This window comes from Vanessa tameamea, chromosome 8, assembly GCF_037043105.1.
Source record: "Vanessa tameamea isolate UH-Manoa-2023 chromosome 8, ilVanTame1 primary haplotype, whole genome shotgun sequence".
Taxonomy (NCBI): Eukaryota; Metazoa; Arthropoda; class Insecta; order Lepidoptera; family Nymphalidae; genus Vanessa; species Vanessa tameamea.
In genome coordinates this window covers 4415556-4434537 of record NC_087316.1, presented here as the reverse complement: position 1 = coordinate 4434537, position 18982 = coordinate 4415556, and the positions used below count along the sequence as shown (strand labels likewise).

Genomic DNA, 18982 nt, shown 5'->3' with positions numbered 1-18982 from the left:
TACATGAAGAATTAATTTTATTAAATTTTCGACTGCCTGGCAACATTGATCGGTAATAATAAAAACTGCTTAAGGAAAGTTTTCGCTATATATCGAGTACATTAAAGTTGTGTACGAGTTGCAATCCTTAAATTATTATTGCTAAAGTGTAGTTTCGAAATATTAAAAGGTATAAGAAAATTTTAAATTATTTTACTTGCACTGCTCTTGACATATTTTTTAAAACTGTTTTTAAAAATGGCGACCAACATTTGCATTTACCTCCTGGAACGAAATTTAGATTTACCGAATATAGAAAGCATACCGAGGCTTGGCAAAATTATTTTTATTCTGGAATATATTCCCGATCACCTTTATATGGTAGCACCGCAATCTTTTCTTTGATTCTTTATTTTTTTCATTCTCTATTCGAAAAATACACATATTACCTGCAAACATTTATATTAGAGCAATATATATGTGTATGCAATATTTTTTTATGTCGTAGGGTAATGGAAAAAATCGGATTATTAAAAAAATTCGAAGACAATCGGTAAATTGCATCTAAGGAAAATTTTCACAATCTTCCGACCTATGTTTAGGATTATTACATTTATTACAGAATAACATATTAACATGATCACATATTTCTTAGATTTTAATTATCCGGTCCTTAGCAATGATTGGATCATTGCAAGAAACTAAAGAGTCATCATAATTGCATCAAATGGATAACGTTGTGACTTCACGTTCATTTAAATAATTAAATACTTAAGTATTCACTTGTTATAAACTTGTTCATTTCTCTCTTTAGCAAAAAATTCTAACGAATTCTAAGTATAATATTTTTTTCTTAGTAACCTAAGTCGGTACAGTTGAATTAGTTTTTTTAAGTATATGTATTTATACTGAAATTGTTTAAAACTTACAAAACGTTTATTAAGTATACTTATTTGAAGTTACAGAAAACTATAAACAGACATATAATACTATATACATATATATCTCTAGATGTACACGAAGAATTTTTAGTCATTTTTGTCTGTTTTAATGCGACCTTTTTGTCTTCTGTGACTAAAACTTATTTTCAAAAGGTAATACAGCATACTATGTACCTACAGTATTTATTTCGCAATGTAATGAATCGTAAAATAGTTTTAATATTGATATATTCTACTATAAAATCTGATAAAATACAATAGAGTACACATGCAATGGGACTTAACTGGTTAATTCACGCACAGATGCTTTATCACAAGGATCGGACTAGACTTGAGGTGAATAAATAACGTAACAAAGAAATCAATACCATCTAGTCAAGGATACGTAAGAACATTTAGCTCTAAAGGTTATTGGAAGATTCGTTCAGTCGAAATAGGTATTCTTGCTCAGAATCGTTCGAACATATCGTGTTATACTAAAGACTATACTAAAATATGATTTTCAATAATAAATAATTATGTTTATAAGTGCCTATAATAATTAATTTATTATGAGGTAAACAAAACATTATCGTGGCGCAATCGCTGCGTCTATCGAACCTGGCGTAAAATATTACCAGCGGTATCTCGTCGATAATAGATCCGCGACCTATCATAAATTTCATCGCAATCGAGAATCCTGCTGATCAATTCGCGAGCTGGGCGGGCGGCCGCCGGGCGCGTGCGCGGGCCCGGAGCGGTGCGAGGCGAGAGGAGCGGCGCGGCGGGCCGGAGCGCGGCGGCCGCGGCCGGGCCGGCAGTGCGCGAGTCGCCGCCGCCTGCCGCGCCGCCATGGCCGCGCCGCGCCGCGACCGCTGACCGCAGCGACCGACCGCGCCCGCTACCCGCGCGACCGGCCTCACCCTCGCCCCACGCCCACGCCTCGCTACGCCGCCGCTAGGTAAAGTATTCGGCGAGCCGTACCCTTCCTAGCGCCGCCGAGCGCTTTGTCCCTCGCCCCCTTCCTCCCTCGCGACCATATGTAGCTAACGTTATCGGCGACGACAACAGTTGCCGCAATCCGGGACATACGCTGTACCACTGCCGGCCGATTGTATCTGAACTATTAGTACTGGTGTTCGACGGCCTCAGTGATCGTAATCACCGTGTGTTCCACTCTCGACTGCTCTCATGCTCTATTGGTTAGTCTATACGATTTATTACTTACCTTTTCGCAAAAAGTCGCTACCGCTTAATTAATTCACTCGAATAAATTAACAGCTCTCTTTTACCTTTTACAGTTAGCTAGATCTCGTCGACGATGCTCTAGGTGGATGTTACATAATGGGCGTTTAGTCGAACCCCATTTCTGCTCTCGCGTAGCTCTTAGTGCGATAGAAATAAATTAATAGTTTTAGAAACGGATTGTTTGCTTTTTCAATAGAAACTATTATTTTGAACCGTAATATTTTTCATGCAAATGATTATAATATAATACACTGCATACAAAAGTGGGATTTTAATTCAGTATTATATTATATTATAATAATTATATAGTTGTGAGCTTACAGATTCAAGGATATTCAAGCCTTAAGTTTGACCTTTGATTTGAGGTCATACGTAATGAAAAAACATAAACCTTGTAGTTTATAATATAAGCTTGTATTTAATAATGTAAATAAAAGTATGATGTTATAAATTACAGTGTATCTTAGCGCCCAAAATTTATAAAATTAAATTCTTATTACTAAGAAATACTAATTATTGACGAATTTACATTTTAAAATGCACTACGTAAAAACAATTTCGTCATCACTAGAGGTCGAAAGCAACATATTACAAAATCTTAATTTATATATCTTTAATAGTACATTTAAGCATTCAAAATAAAGCTCATAAAAATATCACAATAGATAGCACCAAGCCACAACAAAAGGAGCTAAATGAGTATGTCTCAGAACCCACTTCGGACATGCGCCCAAGACAATTTTTCCCCCGGCGATTTCTTAGTCGTTTATCAAAAGCTTTGCTTTTGAAATAAAGGCTTGTAAGACGCTCTATGTTACGCTTTTTTTTATTTAACCAACCAGTTAGCTATATCATGATTTAGAATATGTAGATTTAAATAAAATATTTGTAATGGAATGAAAATATTTTGATATTTTTTTCATTTTATTCGTATTTAGTAGAACTTAATTTAAATGTATACCAAAATTTTTTTTATTTGATGTTTTTAGAATGTTGCATAATCAGTTAAAGAAAATGAAAATTTAAATTAAAACATATAAAAAAAAGATCGATAATCTTTAAAAATAATGGTTTCATTAAATACATATAATCGCTTATAAAATTGCGCCACCGTAAATAAAGCAGTAGTATGTATTGTTGTTTAATATTGCAATTGTTTGTTTTGTTTGTTAGTACGTTTTCGCAATGTCAAGGTCATAGACAATGTACATGTATATATTTTTATCTAAAGATATACAGAGCAATCAACTTAGCTAAATTTGCTTTATTTTTTTTTACAATTGTCGTTGAATAATAATAATTTATAATAAATAATAATTTAATGCCTATATGTAAAAAAATAGACAAAAGTACGTAGAAATGTATTAATTACATATTACATAAATAAATTATACCTCATCCTTTATATTATTATTGTTTACGTATAATCTGCTACTATATACTTTATATTATATTATATTATATTATATTATATTATATTATATTATATTATATTATATTATATTATATTATATTATATTATATTATATTATATTATATTATATTATATTATATTATATTATATTATATTATATTATATTATATTATATTATATTATATTATATTATATTATATTATATTATATTATATTATATTATATTATATTATATTATATTATATTATATTATATTGTATTATTACCGTATATACAGAAAAATATTTAAGTATTAAATATCTTCTTATATAAATGATATATCAGAGATACATGTTTATATAGAGTTTCTATGCATATAGTAGGGAGATAAACAATTTCTCGCTCAATATCGTCGAGTTGCACGTGAACGTGAGTCTCAATCTCGACGTCCGTTCTACCTTTATGCTGTAAGGATGCACTGACGTCTCCTCCCTGACATTGAACATCTTATCTGTGGAAGATCAGACTCCTCCTAATAGTGAATCAATCCAATCCCAAAAGGGAAGTTGTGCTGTAAGTCCACTCGCTAATCAAAGAAGTATTAAAAGAGACATTTCATATCGCGTCAGACTACAAGGAAACTTAAACCCCCAAAGACTATATTTTCCAAAATAATATTATATGTACGTCCATATAATAAGAATTAAATATTTGAAGAACTTCTTTCTAACTGATTATTTCTATTGGATTAGTAATCATTAGTGCATGTTGAATCCAGTTTAGCAAAACAATTTTTTTTTATTAAGGTCTTTTCGATTTCATATTGATTATGTTACAAGTGATTAAGCTTTTATAATATATTCGAAACAGACAGACAGCCAGTTTAAACCCATCAATTGTATGCACTTCCATTTGTATTTATATTATCTCCATAAATGCTCGCTTTTACAGACCGCGTAAACTTTTTAATGACATCTCTATGAAAGAGGCTTTGTAGGCCGTATAGTACAGGTCTATCCCAAATAAATTCCGGGTAAATGAAATAACAAGAAACAAGAAACTTTGTTTGTGTGGTATTACGAGTACCATTTAATCAAAATTTGCACAAAGCAGTTGTTAATAAACTTTTATCGTACTCTTAAAAATATACATATAAATTTAATCTTTTTTTATTATAATAAACACTTGAAAAGGCGACAATTCTGATGCAATTCTCATATTTATTCATTTAGGCGACCATACGTTATTAATAAAAAAACAGACGAAATAATAAATAATATTAATTGCTCAAGAAAATGGCTCTGTCAAATATCCCCACGACAGCCAGTGCGTGTGTTGTTACACCTAAAGGCCACAGATAAATGCTAACAATAATATAAAGCTATAGAATATGTTTGATTGAACGCGGTCGAATTGTTTTGCGTTAGCTTACTCGTTTATTGAGGAACCTATATTGCTTGAAGCTACAACCCTAGTGGAGCAGTAACCATAAACGTCAACCAATATGGCAAACTGTATGAAACTGGCATAATAATATATAATACGAAACGAATGCGAATGAAATCGCGGGCCACAGTAAATTTATAGACATGGAGATATCCGTTTGAAATAAAGGTACAGTTGATCTATCAGTTATTTTTGTTAAATAATTTGTATAAATAAATCTAATATGAATAATCTTGATAGATTTTTAATTATGAGCATTTTTTTATTGATTTTTTAAAATTTTGCAACTAAATTTTAAACCATTACCAGCCAACTGTTTTAGTTGAATTTGTACAGATCTACACTGTCGAAAAATATACAATTTACTATAATAAATTTTATCAGTTGAACTACAAAGATTAAATCAAATCTATGTCAATCTATTTATAAAAAATGTTTTTTTTTCGTATGTACCTACGCGTAACAATGTTTAATTCATTTAATCATGGCACAGCAATTTTAAGCTTTACAAATGTTTTTTTTTTTGTATATAACATATACCTACATAATCATTTAGCACTCTCTTCATTCATTTATTTGAAGGTACATAGTGGAACTCTTCAATTACTAGAATCATTTTGGTTCATTTAGTTTGTTATGAGGAGTCTGACAAAGGCGAGCTTTTTAGTTTTTAAACTCTAATTATTTCTCTCAGTATAGTTACGGCATTGTGTGAAGTCATATTATATAATATCGTCACACGTGTATATTATATATACACTTTGAATAACATATTGTATATAAAAAAAAATGGAACATTTAAAAAATTATAAACTGTAAAACTTTCATATTAATTATTTCGCGTCGAGATGAAATACTAGTGGTCTTTGTCTTCTGAATCGTAATTCTGATTCATTGTTCTAATAATGAGGCTGGCAGAAAAATAATTATACAACACATTTAAGTAATTATGTATAAACTTCAGTAACATAAATGTGAATTTATTATCTGGATTCTAGAATCTCATGAGTACAAGTGACCACTTACGAAAAATTGTAAATTTTTTTTGTAAAATATTTCATATTTTCATATAAGTAGTACGATAATTCTTACATTGGTTCATGATCATTTTAAGGGGTTTATAAACGTACTAAGTTCGTATATATTTCTTTGTGTATTTAGTAGGTCAGGTTTCTGCCATTTGCAAACTATGGAATCGACATTCATCAACTCTCTTCCGACAATACTACTCAAGGGGTGGATAAAAAACCCCTAGTTACAAGGTTTTAGTAGTTTCAAATACCCATGGCAAATGACCCGTTTGCTTTTGCTCGCAAATGTAATTTAAAAAAAAAAAACAATAATTCATACGAAATGCAATGCATTAATTAATCGTCTAAGAAGTTCGCCTTGAACACTGCCTGTATGCAATACATCTACGCCATAAATATGCATCAATTTTATGGAATGATAAATGGCGCATACCAAATACGTTCATCGATGATCTAACGTGTTTATATTTTATATATCTGCTCTCGGTACCTGGAAATTTTAATATATAAATAAAGAAATTAAGCAATTATAATTATAAGCGACGTATATTAAGAAATGTCGCTAGATGTAACTGTCAACAGACTAACTAACACTTTTATCGTGGTTGTAATATGTATGACACTATGAGATTAATTTATTTCAATAACATAGAGATCTAAATTACCATGAACTGTAAACATAGCTCAAAGTAAATAAAATCAGGGGGTGAATCGAGTAAATTATAAATAAAACGTTCCCGATTCTATTTCGATCTAAATTCTAATAATTTGTTAGTATTTTTATTTTTATTTTTACCGGGTAGGAATATGACTCCACTCCACCTGGAGTAATGGTAAGTGGTAGTGGAGTCCAAACGCGAAGATGGCCAGTACAGGAAGAATGAATTGCACGAGCAGCACTCGCCATGCCGGTCGTTAATTTTCCTTTACTGGACAAATACAATTCTTTCCTTTTAAGATGATTTGGATTTTGTTCACGTTGCTCCAGTGCGGGTTTGGAGGTACACGAGAGGCGTAATTAGAAATTGCTTACGTACCTAATATGCAATTTATTCTTCAATATACAAAAAATTATCTTAAGTGATGAATTTTATTTTTTTATTTATCTTTATATCTTGAAACCAGCTATTCAATAAAATCTGTAATAAAGTAAGCGAAATAAAAACGAGAAATATGTTTTTATTTTATTGACATCACACATATTTAAATTTTTTTTGAACCGAAGGCAGAACATACTCAGCCCTGTATGGCTGTCTTGTATAATTTTATTGTTCTATTTTCGACTCAATAGAATAAACGTAAGTTAATTATTATTTCCAGCGTTTTATTATTCCCCCTTGGCTTGCCTTAATAATTGGTTAAATACATAATGCAAAACAGTTACAGGTAATATATATATATATAGCATTACAGTAAGTTTCACCGTTCATTATTTTGAATGTATCCCTGTTAGCTCACCTTATAAGAAACAAAAAGAAACACGTGTATTACTGAGTGTCTGAACGATTATTATTTTTATAAATAATGTGAGTAAATGAAACTCGATGTATAATATATAAATTTCTTAGGTATAATATGAATGTTTTAAGCTTAAAATCGTTTACACCAAACAATAATACTGGCTAAATAATCTTAATAAATTATAAGAACAAATTGCTCGATATTCATTCAAATAGTAATATTTTCAAGTAATGTCGCGTTACCTGAACTCACGCTAATATCGTCGCAGGATATAACACCTAACCTCACGCAGATAATTGTAATTATTGTAACAACATTTAAGTAATTAAATCTGCATAAAAGTAAGCACTTTTTTTAATTTTTTTAAATTTACTATGATATATCTTTCAGGTAAAATCGATTCCGTTCGATTATTCGGATACGTAATAGCGAACATAGTTATGGTTGCTGCTGGAATGTACTCCTATTCGCCCACGCCTGATTAATGAAACTGATTAATGAAAATATCACCAAATATGTTTATTACATGACTAATTATTATAACTTGTCGTTTAAATAATTAAAGTACGTAATGAACTTTCGAAATAAACATTAAAAATATAAGCTATTTAAACAAACACTCATCCAGTAATATGTATTTGTTTTTATTTGATGATTAATGAAAAAAAATATATATTCGTAACTGAATTTTAGACAACTTAATTCCTGCTTTTTCTTGATCATAATTTTGGAAAAATAAAAAATAAATTTCTATGTAGTTTTAATTTAATTTAATGATATTCTATATGATATACATATGTATTTTTTTTACATACATACATATATATGCATATCTCGATAAATTGAAATATCAACCTTTTATAAAACAAAGCATTTTACTCGATATTCATTCAAATAGTGATCTTTTCAAAATCACGCTGCGGCATTTTTAAATATTTTATTTTATCTTTAATTCACACCAGTTCAATGTTATGTATGATATTTTTAATTACGGGAACACGGTGCATTCGCGCTATTAACCTTAAGAGCTAATTATTTTTTTACAGTTCAGATATCAAAACCTTTTATAATTCTTTAGTATTATTTTTAAATTAACAATAGTTAAAGGATTCATTTATTAATTCTATTAACATTTTTATACGTAAAACTATATCGAAATTCTCTGGTAAGCTTTAAAAACAATTCTACATTGGTGTTGTAAAACACCGGAATAACTAAATACTTGGCAAATAAACAGTGTGCGTAAGATTGTAGATTTACGTTAATGCTGAACGTTAGTTTTACCACTGGAGAGTATCTTTATCAAACACTGCTTTATTATTTAAATAAACATTTACTATAAACTTCTCAATGCATATTAGGTACATATAAATTCCACTGCCTACTATTATAACACATAAATTATGTCTTTAAATAAAATATACATATTACAAGGAATATATAAATATAAAAAAGGACTACTTTAATAACCATGAAAAAAAAACAAATGAATAATGCAAGATATTTTTTAAGACTGACGAAAATTGTCACTTAAAATTAGAAAACAATCAGGAAAAGTTTATAATCTAGACGAGTGATTGTTTACATAAACAAAATTAAATGTTCGCGACTCCGACAACACAGCTATGAATATGTGATGCTCTCACTAACAAGGCCGCACTCCGTCATTATCCTCTCAGGGTGCCTCTGCTTTCGAGTCCACTTATCTCCATTATCTAAAGGTGCTTAAGCCCCTAAAATTCCCTCATGACTCTTAAATTTACGACACGAGAAAAGATTTTAAGCGTTGTTATCTGTTTTATCAGATGATGTTATGAGGTGGTGCGTGTCTGTCGTTTTGCAATGCTATGAAATAGTTGCGTTCGTGTTTTTTTACATGCAGTGTACGGTACGTTTCGTGGCTAGTACACGCTGTTTAGGCGAGTCTACTAGACCCGACGCGTGGCCATCAGTCGAATCAATGAAGTCTGACAGGGTGACGCACAAAGGCGCATTCATGACCGCTCTGTTTAGTTAGTCGAGGTTAGTTATTGAAATACTAATGATACTAATAAATATATCCTTTAATTAATAATATAAAGCAATCATTATAATATAGTCATAATTTGCAATAGTTTATTTTAAATGATTTAACGTTTAATAATATTTACAGATAAGCAAGTATCAATGACATCGATAGATGAATTTGTGAATTCATCAGCATGGCTTATCAAGGTACTGACTCGGTACTGAAAGTGCCATTTTTATTTGTGAACGTTTGATAACGCTTGATACTAACCAAAATATAATTTTAAAAAGTTTTGACGTTTATAATTTTTAATCAATGCAGTGTGTGAGAGCTCTTACAAAATATTGACTTTTCTTTTTAAATGATTTTCCTCAATCACGCGGAACGATGAACTGAATAATTTATTACTCATTAGAGCTTAACCATAATGCCATAATTATTTATTGTTAATTAAAAATAATCTAGTATTGATCCATAGCTTCTAGCTATTCTAAAATAATCAAGGAAAGTAAAATGAAAACTGAAAATAACATTTTCATAACGTAATTACTTAGGTTTAATTTAAATAATATCAATAATTAAAAACAGTTATAAGTATTCATTTTAAAATAAGCTTTAAATGTAACATATTTTATAACTTATAATAAATACATTAAAAAGTGTAAATTATTAATATTTTTGGTGGGTTGCAGTCATTGGCTGAAAATCACGTTAAATAAATAAGAATTATTTTCATTCGTTTTTTAACATACGTGTGTATTCGTCGATTGATAGTTTCCGAACACTGCAACACTGAATCGAATGCATCTCAATCGTTTGATAACATCTTTAGGACCTCTCATAAACATGGGTTTTACTACATAAATAAACTTGTAATAAAATGTTGTATTTGTAGCTAGCAAACATTCTCTAATTTTACGTGAATTATCTATGAATTTATTTAATAAACTGATCTTAATTAAAAAAATATAAAAGTGCTACATTTGATTATTTAATATAAGTACAACAATTGAATTATGTATGACTAGCTGTACATCCGACAGCACGAGAAAAATTGAAAATTAAAAATTGAAGGAATTTAAATAAATACAATACGTAGAGCAATTATTTTCAGTTCTCGTACATCAGAAGTCTCTGGCAGTTATTTTCGTAATTTTGAATTTAAAATTAATGTTATTGTTATTTTATTATATTATTGTAAAATACTAGGCTCACATTTCAATATTGTCCGAAATTCAAACTCACATTATGACTTTGTTTAAATTTCTGGTTTAGATTTATTAAAATCCCAATCGTATCATACGTTACATGACGTCAAATATACCTAATGATTGTTTTTCTGTTGTTACAGTCATCATAGATAAGATTGACCCTTGATTTGTGAAAACTAGGTATTCGTAATGAGTACGTATTACTTCAGCTAAACATATGTATGAAGCAGAACTCTGAATGTTACTGAAAAGATTTTCTAAATGATCCTTTACCCGAAACGAACCCGCAAGAAGTTATATATTATTGTTGTAGTTATATTATGTCAAATATTGTTTGTAAATATAATATACTGGCTACCGTCCGTAGCTTCAAATTCGTCTGACAGGATTCACGTGTGTATCCTGTGTGTTATGTTGTGATATAAGTTATCTTTAATCCAAATTTAAACCGAATTCGTGCAGCCGTTTTTTTAATCTTTCACATTTATAATATTAGAATGATGTATGCAAATAACTATAGTAAGACAAATATATTGTTTTCTACGAGTTCTTTTAAAATATTAGCCATTATTTACGTTTTCAATTGTCAATTTTACTTAAATTAACCGACAAGAAAGTCGATTGCTATCCATTTTTTTTTAATCAATTAAGTCGTATATACAATGCCTTATTAATTTATTGTATCATCCGATACTATTCAGATTTTAAGTCGCATTTTTTTAAATTATATTTTTTATTATAAGTTGTAGTTGATTTCTCCACATTTTGACATCTTACTCACACAAAATATTTGTTTATCAAGATCGTGGTTCATAGTTATGGCCGATTCCGATAGTTGTCTTTAGTGTTAGTCTAGTGACAAAAAATAAAAATCAGAAAAAAATCTAAGTGGAAGCTAGTTTAATATTAAAAACTTACATTCATATCCGATATTTTCCAGTATAGGATAGGAAGTAGGTAATTTTAATTATCGACGCTTAAACACGCACTGTTACGAATATAGAATCTTTATAGCTTTAGGTTAAGACTATTGCGCCAGTGTGGGGCTGCACGATTCTATTGCAACGTTCACGATAGCTTGATGCGTATATTGAGAAAGAAAACGGATGTATTTTTTATTCAGGTCGAAAAGTTAAATATTAGATCGAAAACTTGACTGTAAAATGGTCGTAATAATTTTTAATTTTTACTTACATCATCAAATCATCTACTTTATATTTTATGTGCTCGTATGCTTTTTATTAAAATACCTTCATAATACTTTATTATACATATGCTTTATTTTGTATTAATCTTTGTTTAAAAATAGCTGTTTTGCAATTTACCAGACCATTGCATATTTTTGTCGTTCCGCGCTACTTAAAGGTTTTAAAAAGAATTTTTATAATGACCCAAAATTTTAAATAATTATACAAAAACTATGAAACGAAAATAATTACAAGCGCTTAAATTAAGCGTTGAAAAGCATACATTTTAAAATCGTTTTAAAAAAATGTAAATCTTTTTTTTTATTTTAATAATTTTCTTTATACTTAGTAACACATTACAAATGTATTTTTAATAACCTTATATGATACTAGTAATATTCGTGATTTTTATTTTTATTACTATACTAAAATTCATACAACAACCTTATTCCTACTAAATAAGTCATACTACTACTGTATAATACAATAACGATTAATAGAGACATTATGAAATTAAAGATAAGTTTCATCCGATTTCTCTACCGACATTTAAATAAGCATAGTAATAAATTAATATATATTCAACTTGTAAATTTTGCCAGGTGAATGAGGTGAATTTCGAAACAAGTACAAATAGAGATCCTCCTTATCTTAAAAAAAAAAGTTTCTGTTATACAGCTGATCAAATTATTGTCTACTGCATCCCTGACACTTTCTTCTTCACTATGTCAATTTCCATTATAATCGGATCAGTAGTTTATTCTTGATAAATAGACAGATAATTATTTTTGCATTTATAATTTTAGTCTTATAAAAATCAAAACGAATAAGAGCTAAAATACAAAAATACATTTCAAATATTGAATTAAGAGGAAAGACTGTTACACGAACAAAGTAGGTACTTATAATCGGAATGATTCTCCGAGTTGAATGATGAATATTAATCAAACAAGCTGACGCGATAATGTGACTCACTCGGTCTATGTTCTTATAAATTTTAATGTTCCCATCGCGTCGATCGTTTAAGCTGTTTTATTAATCGACTGCTTGTCGTGTTGTTCGAGAAAGCTAGACTGCTATTGAATTATTTATCTTAACGACTGATGCATGAATTTGCTTGAGATGTGCTTATTTTTTTTTTGTATAATTAGTCTATAAATTATATATCGAAAGTAACCAACGATGATTATAAATTAATTTAACCGAAACATGTCCGCAAACAATTAAACGTTTGTTATTATTTTGGTTGAAACTCTTCTGTCATTTCATTTTGGACTTTGTAATATGATGCATACGTAGCACGAGACCACAAACTCGAGTCCATAATAAATTAATTAAATCTCCCTTATACCTCTAACTGATACAGTAGGCATAAATTATATAGTTAGGTAAATATTATCAAAATTCGAATAATACCAAAACTCTTCATAACATCCGAAATGTGTCATCAATATATTTTTTTATAATAACTGTGAGATATATATTTAGGTATATTTATAGAACTAAGACTCCATGATAGCCTAGAGATCAACAATCGTGGTAATGTTTGTAGGTGTCGGGGGCGCAGCGCGGGCGCGAGCGGCATGCGGCCCCTGCGGCAGACGCCCATGGAGGTCGGCTAGCGGCGCGCGCGCAGCCCCCGCGCCCGCTACCCCCGCCACGCCCCCACGACATCATGGAAATCACGGATGTGCCGAGGCACAGACCTCTCGCCTTTGATAAGGTAATGTAAACTTTTTGTACTTTTTTAATCTTAACCTAAATATTTATGGTGGTGTACATCACCTTGGTAGGTCCACCCACTCATCAGATATCTTCCTCCAAAAATAAATATACTCTGCATTGTTTTCCGGTTTGGAGGTTGCTCTATCTCAATTTCCCTATTTTTATGGCATATAGGTAGGTAGACAACCAAATTGGTCACCCGAAGGTAATGACCACTGTCCATAAATATTGACGCCGTATGAAATTTTAACCTTACCAATGCTCCAACAAAATTGGCAACATTGATGTTATGTCTCTTGTGCATGTAGTTATACTGGTTCACACATCCTTCAATGCGGAACACAACAATACTAACTATTGCTGATATGATATGTGGATGGAACCAGCTCAAATGGTCTTACTCAAAGTTCTACCACCAAGTAAATTTGGTGGTGAATTGACGATATACGGTGGTTTATAATTCTTCCAGTTAACCTGTGACAAGGCCTAAGAACGAAGGTGGCCTCTTAGTAAATGGTAATGTTTCATCTAACTTTCAGCCATAGTGGTCTTGTTAAAATTTCTACCTTTGGTAGTATATTGTCTGCCTATCTGATACTACGATTTATAAAACAAAACCTTTATAGAAACCCGAAATTACATGACGAGCAATCACAATATGACAATTGAAACGTAAATTAAATAATGATTAATTTCCAACTTAATAAATATATGACATATGTGATGACGACATCAATACTATTAAACAAGACCACTATGGCTGAAAGTTGGGTCAAACCTTACTGTAGGATTAATAATAGATAAGTATAATATCTCAAATATTTTATCTTAAAATGGTTACGACAAAGTAGTTAGTTATTGTTTCGATGATTGCGATAGTTAAAACCGTTTACCTAATTAAAACCTAATTACTGTATAATTGTCCCCTGTTTATCCCCTACCCTTTAATAGTCGCAATCTCACCTTAGAGGATAATTTAAAAACTATATTAATTTTTTGTAATTATACTTTACGGTTTCTCCTTAAAATTTAGTAGACTACTCTGCTAGTTTACAACAAAATTATAATTAACGAGGTATTAATGTGATACCCGCTTGATCGATTGTCATGGAAGATTCTTAAGAAAGACTTAGACTAGGATTGCGCGGGAGATATTATTGCACAATTATGTGCAAAAACATACGATGCTGATTTCAGCTGTATTTTATAATGTTCAATGTCCTACGGAACGTCAATCCGACACAACCACCACTAAAACCGGTGGCGCAGGACCAACTTCACCAGCTTCACCTGCTTTCAAAACACGGTATTGTGACCTTGTTAAAAAACAAACTTTAGATTGCTACTAAAAATGAAGTGAAAAGTTTAATGTCTTTTACTAGCCCGATGATTTGAGCCCACGACTTGAAAATCGGCAGCCGTATATACCTCTTCATTAGCCCAACGCCCAGCTAAGGTAGCTTAAACTTACATTACAGGATATACAAGATAATGTAATGGCATGTAATCAAATACAGGTATCTTTATAATATTGAGTAACTAATTGAGCGGTTATATCATTGAAAATTGTTAGTTTCTGTTCCTTTCATCTGTTGACTCTACGTTCAGGAAACAACTTCCAAATAATCAAATTTGAATGGAATTAATAATTGTGATTAAACGGAAATTGAGTTTGCACTACAGTGATAAAATACGAAATCTATAAAGTTTATTACGAGATTTATCGTTGTGCTTAAAGAGATTTCTAAAATGACGAATGTTAAGAGAATTGCTTGCACTCAAATATGCTCTATATTTGAATAAAATATATCTGATTCGATATGAGACGATGTCTTCCTGGTTGATTTTGGCCATTCTCGATGGAGACTAGCCAACTGCGTAGGGCATGTTATAGTGTGCAAGTGAGTACGCATACATAAGTGTACTAGATTATGATACCTAATTGCCATTCTATGTGGTGGGGAATACCACACGACCTTAAAGAGTTCAGGCGCAGTACTAACTTCGAGGCTTTACGTACTTACCGAGTCATATTAAATTATGTCGACTTCCAGACTTTGTCAGTCTAGAATTTTTAGATACTCAGCATCAGGACCCATAAATCCAGTACATCGAGATCCGCGAGAAATTAGTCATTCAACATAATGATAATGTAAATACGAGGAAATAATCCTAATGTCATAAAGTCGTCGTAAAAACATTAAAAAAAATGTATTAAATCTCTCAACAAGAACCAATTAACACATTTTGAATACCTCATATAAATAAAGATCCTGTTAAGTACGTGTTTAATAATTTTGCCCGATGCTATCTTTTATTACAGCTCACCTTTATTGCTATTGTAATGAAACCCTATATGAGCCACTACTCCTTTTGTTGCGTCCCCCGGGACAGCAACACAATGATAACAATACTCACATATTGTACGACGGAACTCTGATTATATTGATTACTCCGTGCGGAGCAAACTCAGGTACATAGTCGGTAAACTTTGTACATTTTCCACGGTATGTTAACATTTTGAAATTTTAATCTGTATATTATTCCGTTAAGTTTTTATCGTGGGTAATGTACTAAATATTGTAATGCTTCTAAAAATATATATGATACTTTGAATTTATATCATACAATATCATTCATAAAAAAAGTTTTCAAGATATTCGAAAAATTTAACCGAGGACAATTAAAAAAAAATAATAATCTCTGGTCTAGTTATATTAAAAGAATGATAGATCACATCAGATAAAAACCTTGATAATAGTTTAATAAAAACCACGTAAGGATACACAATAGGGAACACCATAATCCTCAAAACATTTTCAGTTAGTTGTACAACTACAACAGTTTTATAAGAAATACATCATATTCATTCATTCTTGTTCATTGTGACAATTCAGAAGTATTGCATCACTTTTAAAAAGGTCAGTTTGCTGCCTTATTGACATTCATTCTTTGGAACGTAGCCTTACATTCGTAACGTCAAAATAGCTACGATTTCAGTATGTATGCTATCTTCAATTAATTAATTTGTGTGAATCTCCTTCCTGTATTACACATTAGCAAATCTTCAGAATCTTCTATGTGTCTGTGTGGCCATAGAGTTTGTCCTACCCAAGAAGTGCGGAATAAAAAAAAAAAATATAATTGTCACAATTCACTTAAACTTCAATCAAATACTTAACTATATTCATATTGCAGAACTATCGATAGTTGACCTCGAAAATTAATCCGGATATTGATAGTACTCGAGTATCGATTATTTTGGACTATCGATATTGAAAAATCACTCGCACACACACGCGAATCACATTGATAGTACAAAACTATTTGTTTTATATTTTTTGAGTTTGGTTGCTATCGATAGTATTGCTCATAAAGAACTATCGATAGTATCGACAGACACGTGATGATAATATCGATAGACTATCGATTATATTGCTAACACCTTAACTACAATCTATTGTCTCTCGATAGTGGACTATCGGTATGCAACTATAATTCATATAATGTTTAATATTATCAATTGTAATAAGTTGCTCACCTCTTATGGTACACTTATAAGGAAGTAGCAACGCATTATCAACTTAATGGCTCCTTTGTAGTAGAAAAGAATTTGCGTCATAATTAATATATTTCAATAGAAATATTATTCAATAGAATTAAAATCAAACGAGAGTTAGATTATTAGGAATAAAATAAAAATGAAAATATGATTTTTATTGGGATTGTTGATACCCGCACTAGGCAAGCTTGTTTTGCGGGTATCAATAATCCCATAAAGAATTAAATAAAATATTTCTTCATAAAAAATGCAGTAATATACAGGGTTATTGGTAGTTCGACGTATTCCCGTTAGGAGGTAATAGGGGTGACTATTTGCGATAATTTTAACCCCCATATGCATTATGCAAAAGTGAACCATTTTTGAGTTATCACGTTTTTTAGATTTTTTCAAAATAAGTCAAAATTGCAACTTCAAAAATTTATTTAAAAAAAATTATCGATTAAAATCTATTTTTTTCTTCTGATTTATAAAAACTTTATTTTAGAAGGCTTTAACCTTCTAAAATAAAGTATACACACGGGTAAAATGTGCTACAATTTTTTATGCTCTAAAATATTTCATATTGATAGTTTCGATATTATGTTTCTTGTACTTTTGTTAAAAATTGCACGTGGTCAATGATATCGAAGCTAGTACTGCGTAAAGAGTGCAACTTCCGATGGATAAGCAGGAGCGTTGTGAAGAAACAACGCGTCAATCATTCGACATTAATAACTTATCCTTTTTTATCCCAAAGCGCAGTGACTATAACTTTACCAGTGGCTGGAAAAACTCGTAGTTTCGGGATCGAAATGTTTGTGTTTCATTCGTGGTGACAACATGACGGCAATTTTTCAGAATATAACTGCCGCCTTCCTGCCTGTTACTCACGCTGTTTGTTAAATGCCTTTGATAGTTGTTGATGGGTATATCTGTCAAGTTTTACGTAGTTTTCTGTGACAACACATACTATTTAGTATGGCTGAGTCTATCCTATTCTACCGGCTATGGCTAATGTTATTAGTTCGAACCAAAGTAAAATTAATTAAACCAAATACTTGTACAATAACCAATTATGTTTGAGAAAGGATCTTTAAATTGTTTCAGAAAGAGGGATAGGTTTTATTTTGTGGTATGCTTTTTGCAATTCTAATCTACCCAGACGGGTAGGTACCAGCCACTTACTAGATATTCTACCGCAAAACAGCAATTCTTAGATTTATGGTATTCTGATTTCAACGTTAAGTGAGCCAGTGTAACTAGAGGCACAAGGGACATAACATTTTACTTTTCTAAGTTGGTGGCGCATTGGCTATATAAGAATGGTTAATATTTCCTACAGCGCCAATGCCTATAGGCGGTGGTGACCATTTACCATCAGGTGGCCCGTTTGTCCATCCGCCTACCTATATAATAAAAAAAAGGTTTTTTAACTATATATTGTATCTATAATTTCCGTAGGTAAGGATCATAAAAAGTTATGTAACATTTAAAACAATTATTATAATCATTCCTAAATTCTTAGGATAACTTCTTATGAACGTGGATGTAAATAGCAAAATTTAGTAATATCCTTATGAAATATTAGCGGACTCGGATTCAGCCACGGGTATCTATTGATCGGACACGTGACGTCACAGCCTTCGCCTCGGTTCTTGGCGGACGAATCAACGCGGAGCCGCTCACATAATACTTCGAAAAATTTTGCTAAATTACCCGAAATCTACTTTCTAGAGTATATCTATATGTTTAATACTAAACACTTAATTAAGACTATGAAGGGATATTTGATAAATATGATAAATATATTAAGATGTTTTGTGTAATGT

General features: G+C 30.9%; 1 protein-coding gene across 3 annotated transcripts in view; it reads left to right on the top strand.

Moving 5' to 3' along the window:
* Positions 1-1724: 1724 nt before the first annotated feature.
* Positions 1725-18982, top strand: part of LOC113399869 (uncharacterized protein) — a 30710-nt gene continuing 13452 nt past the window's right edge. The window contains exons 1-3 of one of the 3 annotated variants that reach the window (XM_026639131.2): positions 9287-9500; positions 9631-9692; positions 13437-13607. In XM_026639131.2, the coding sequence (XP_026494916.2) occupies positions 9645-9692; positions 13437-13607 (219 nt within the window). In that variant the 5' untranslated portion in view covers positions 9287-9500; positions 9631-9644. Of the gene's footprint in view, positions 2102-9286; positions 9501-9630; positions 9693-13436; positions 13608-18982 lie in introns of those variants that run through there. The other 2 variants (XM_026639134.2, XM_026639133.2) reach the window with 2 other exon arrangements.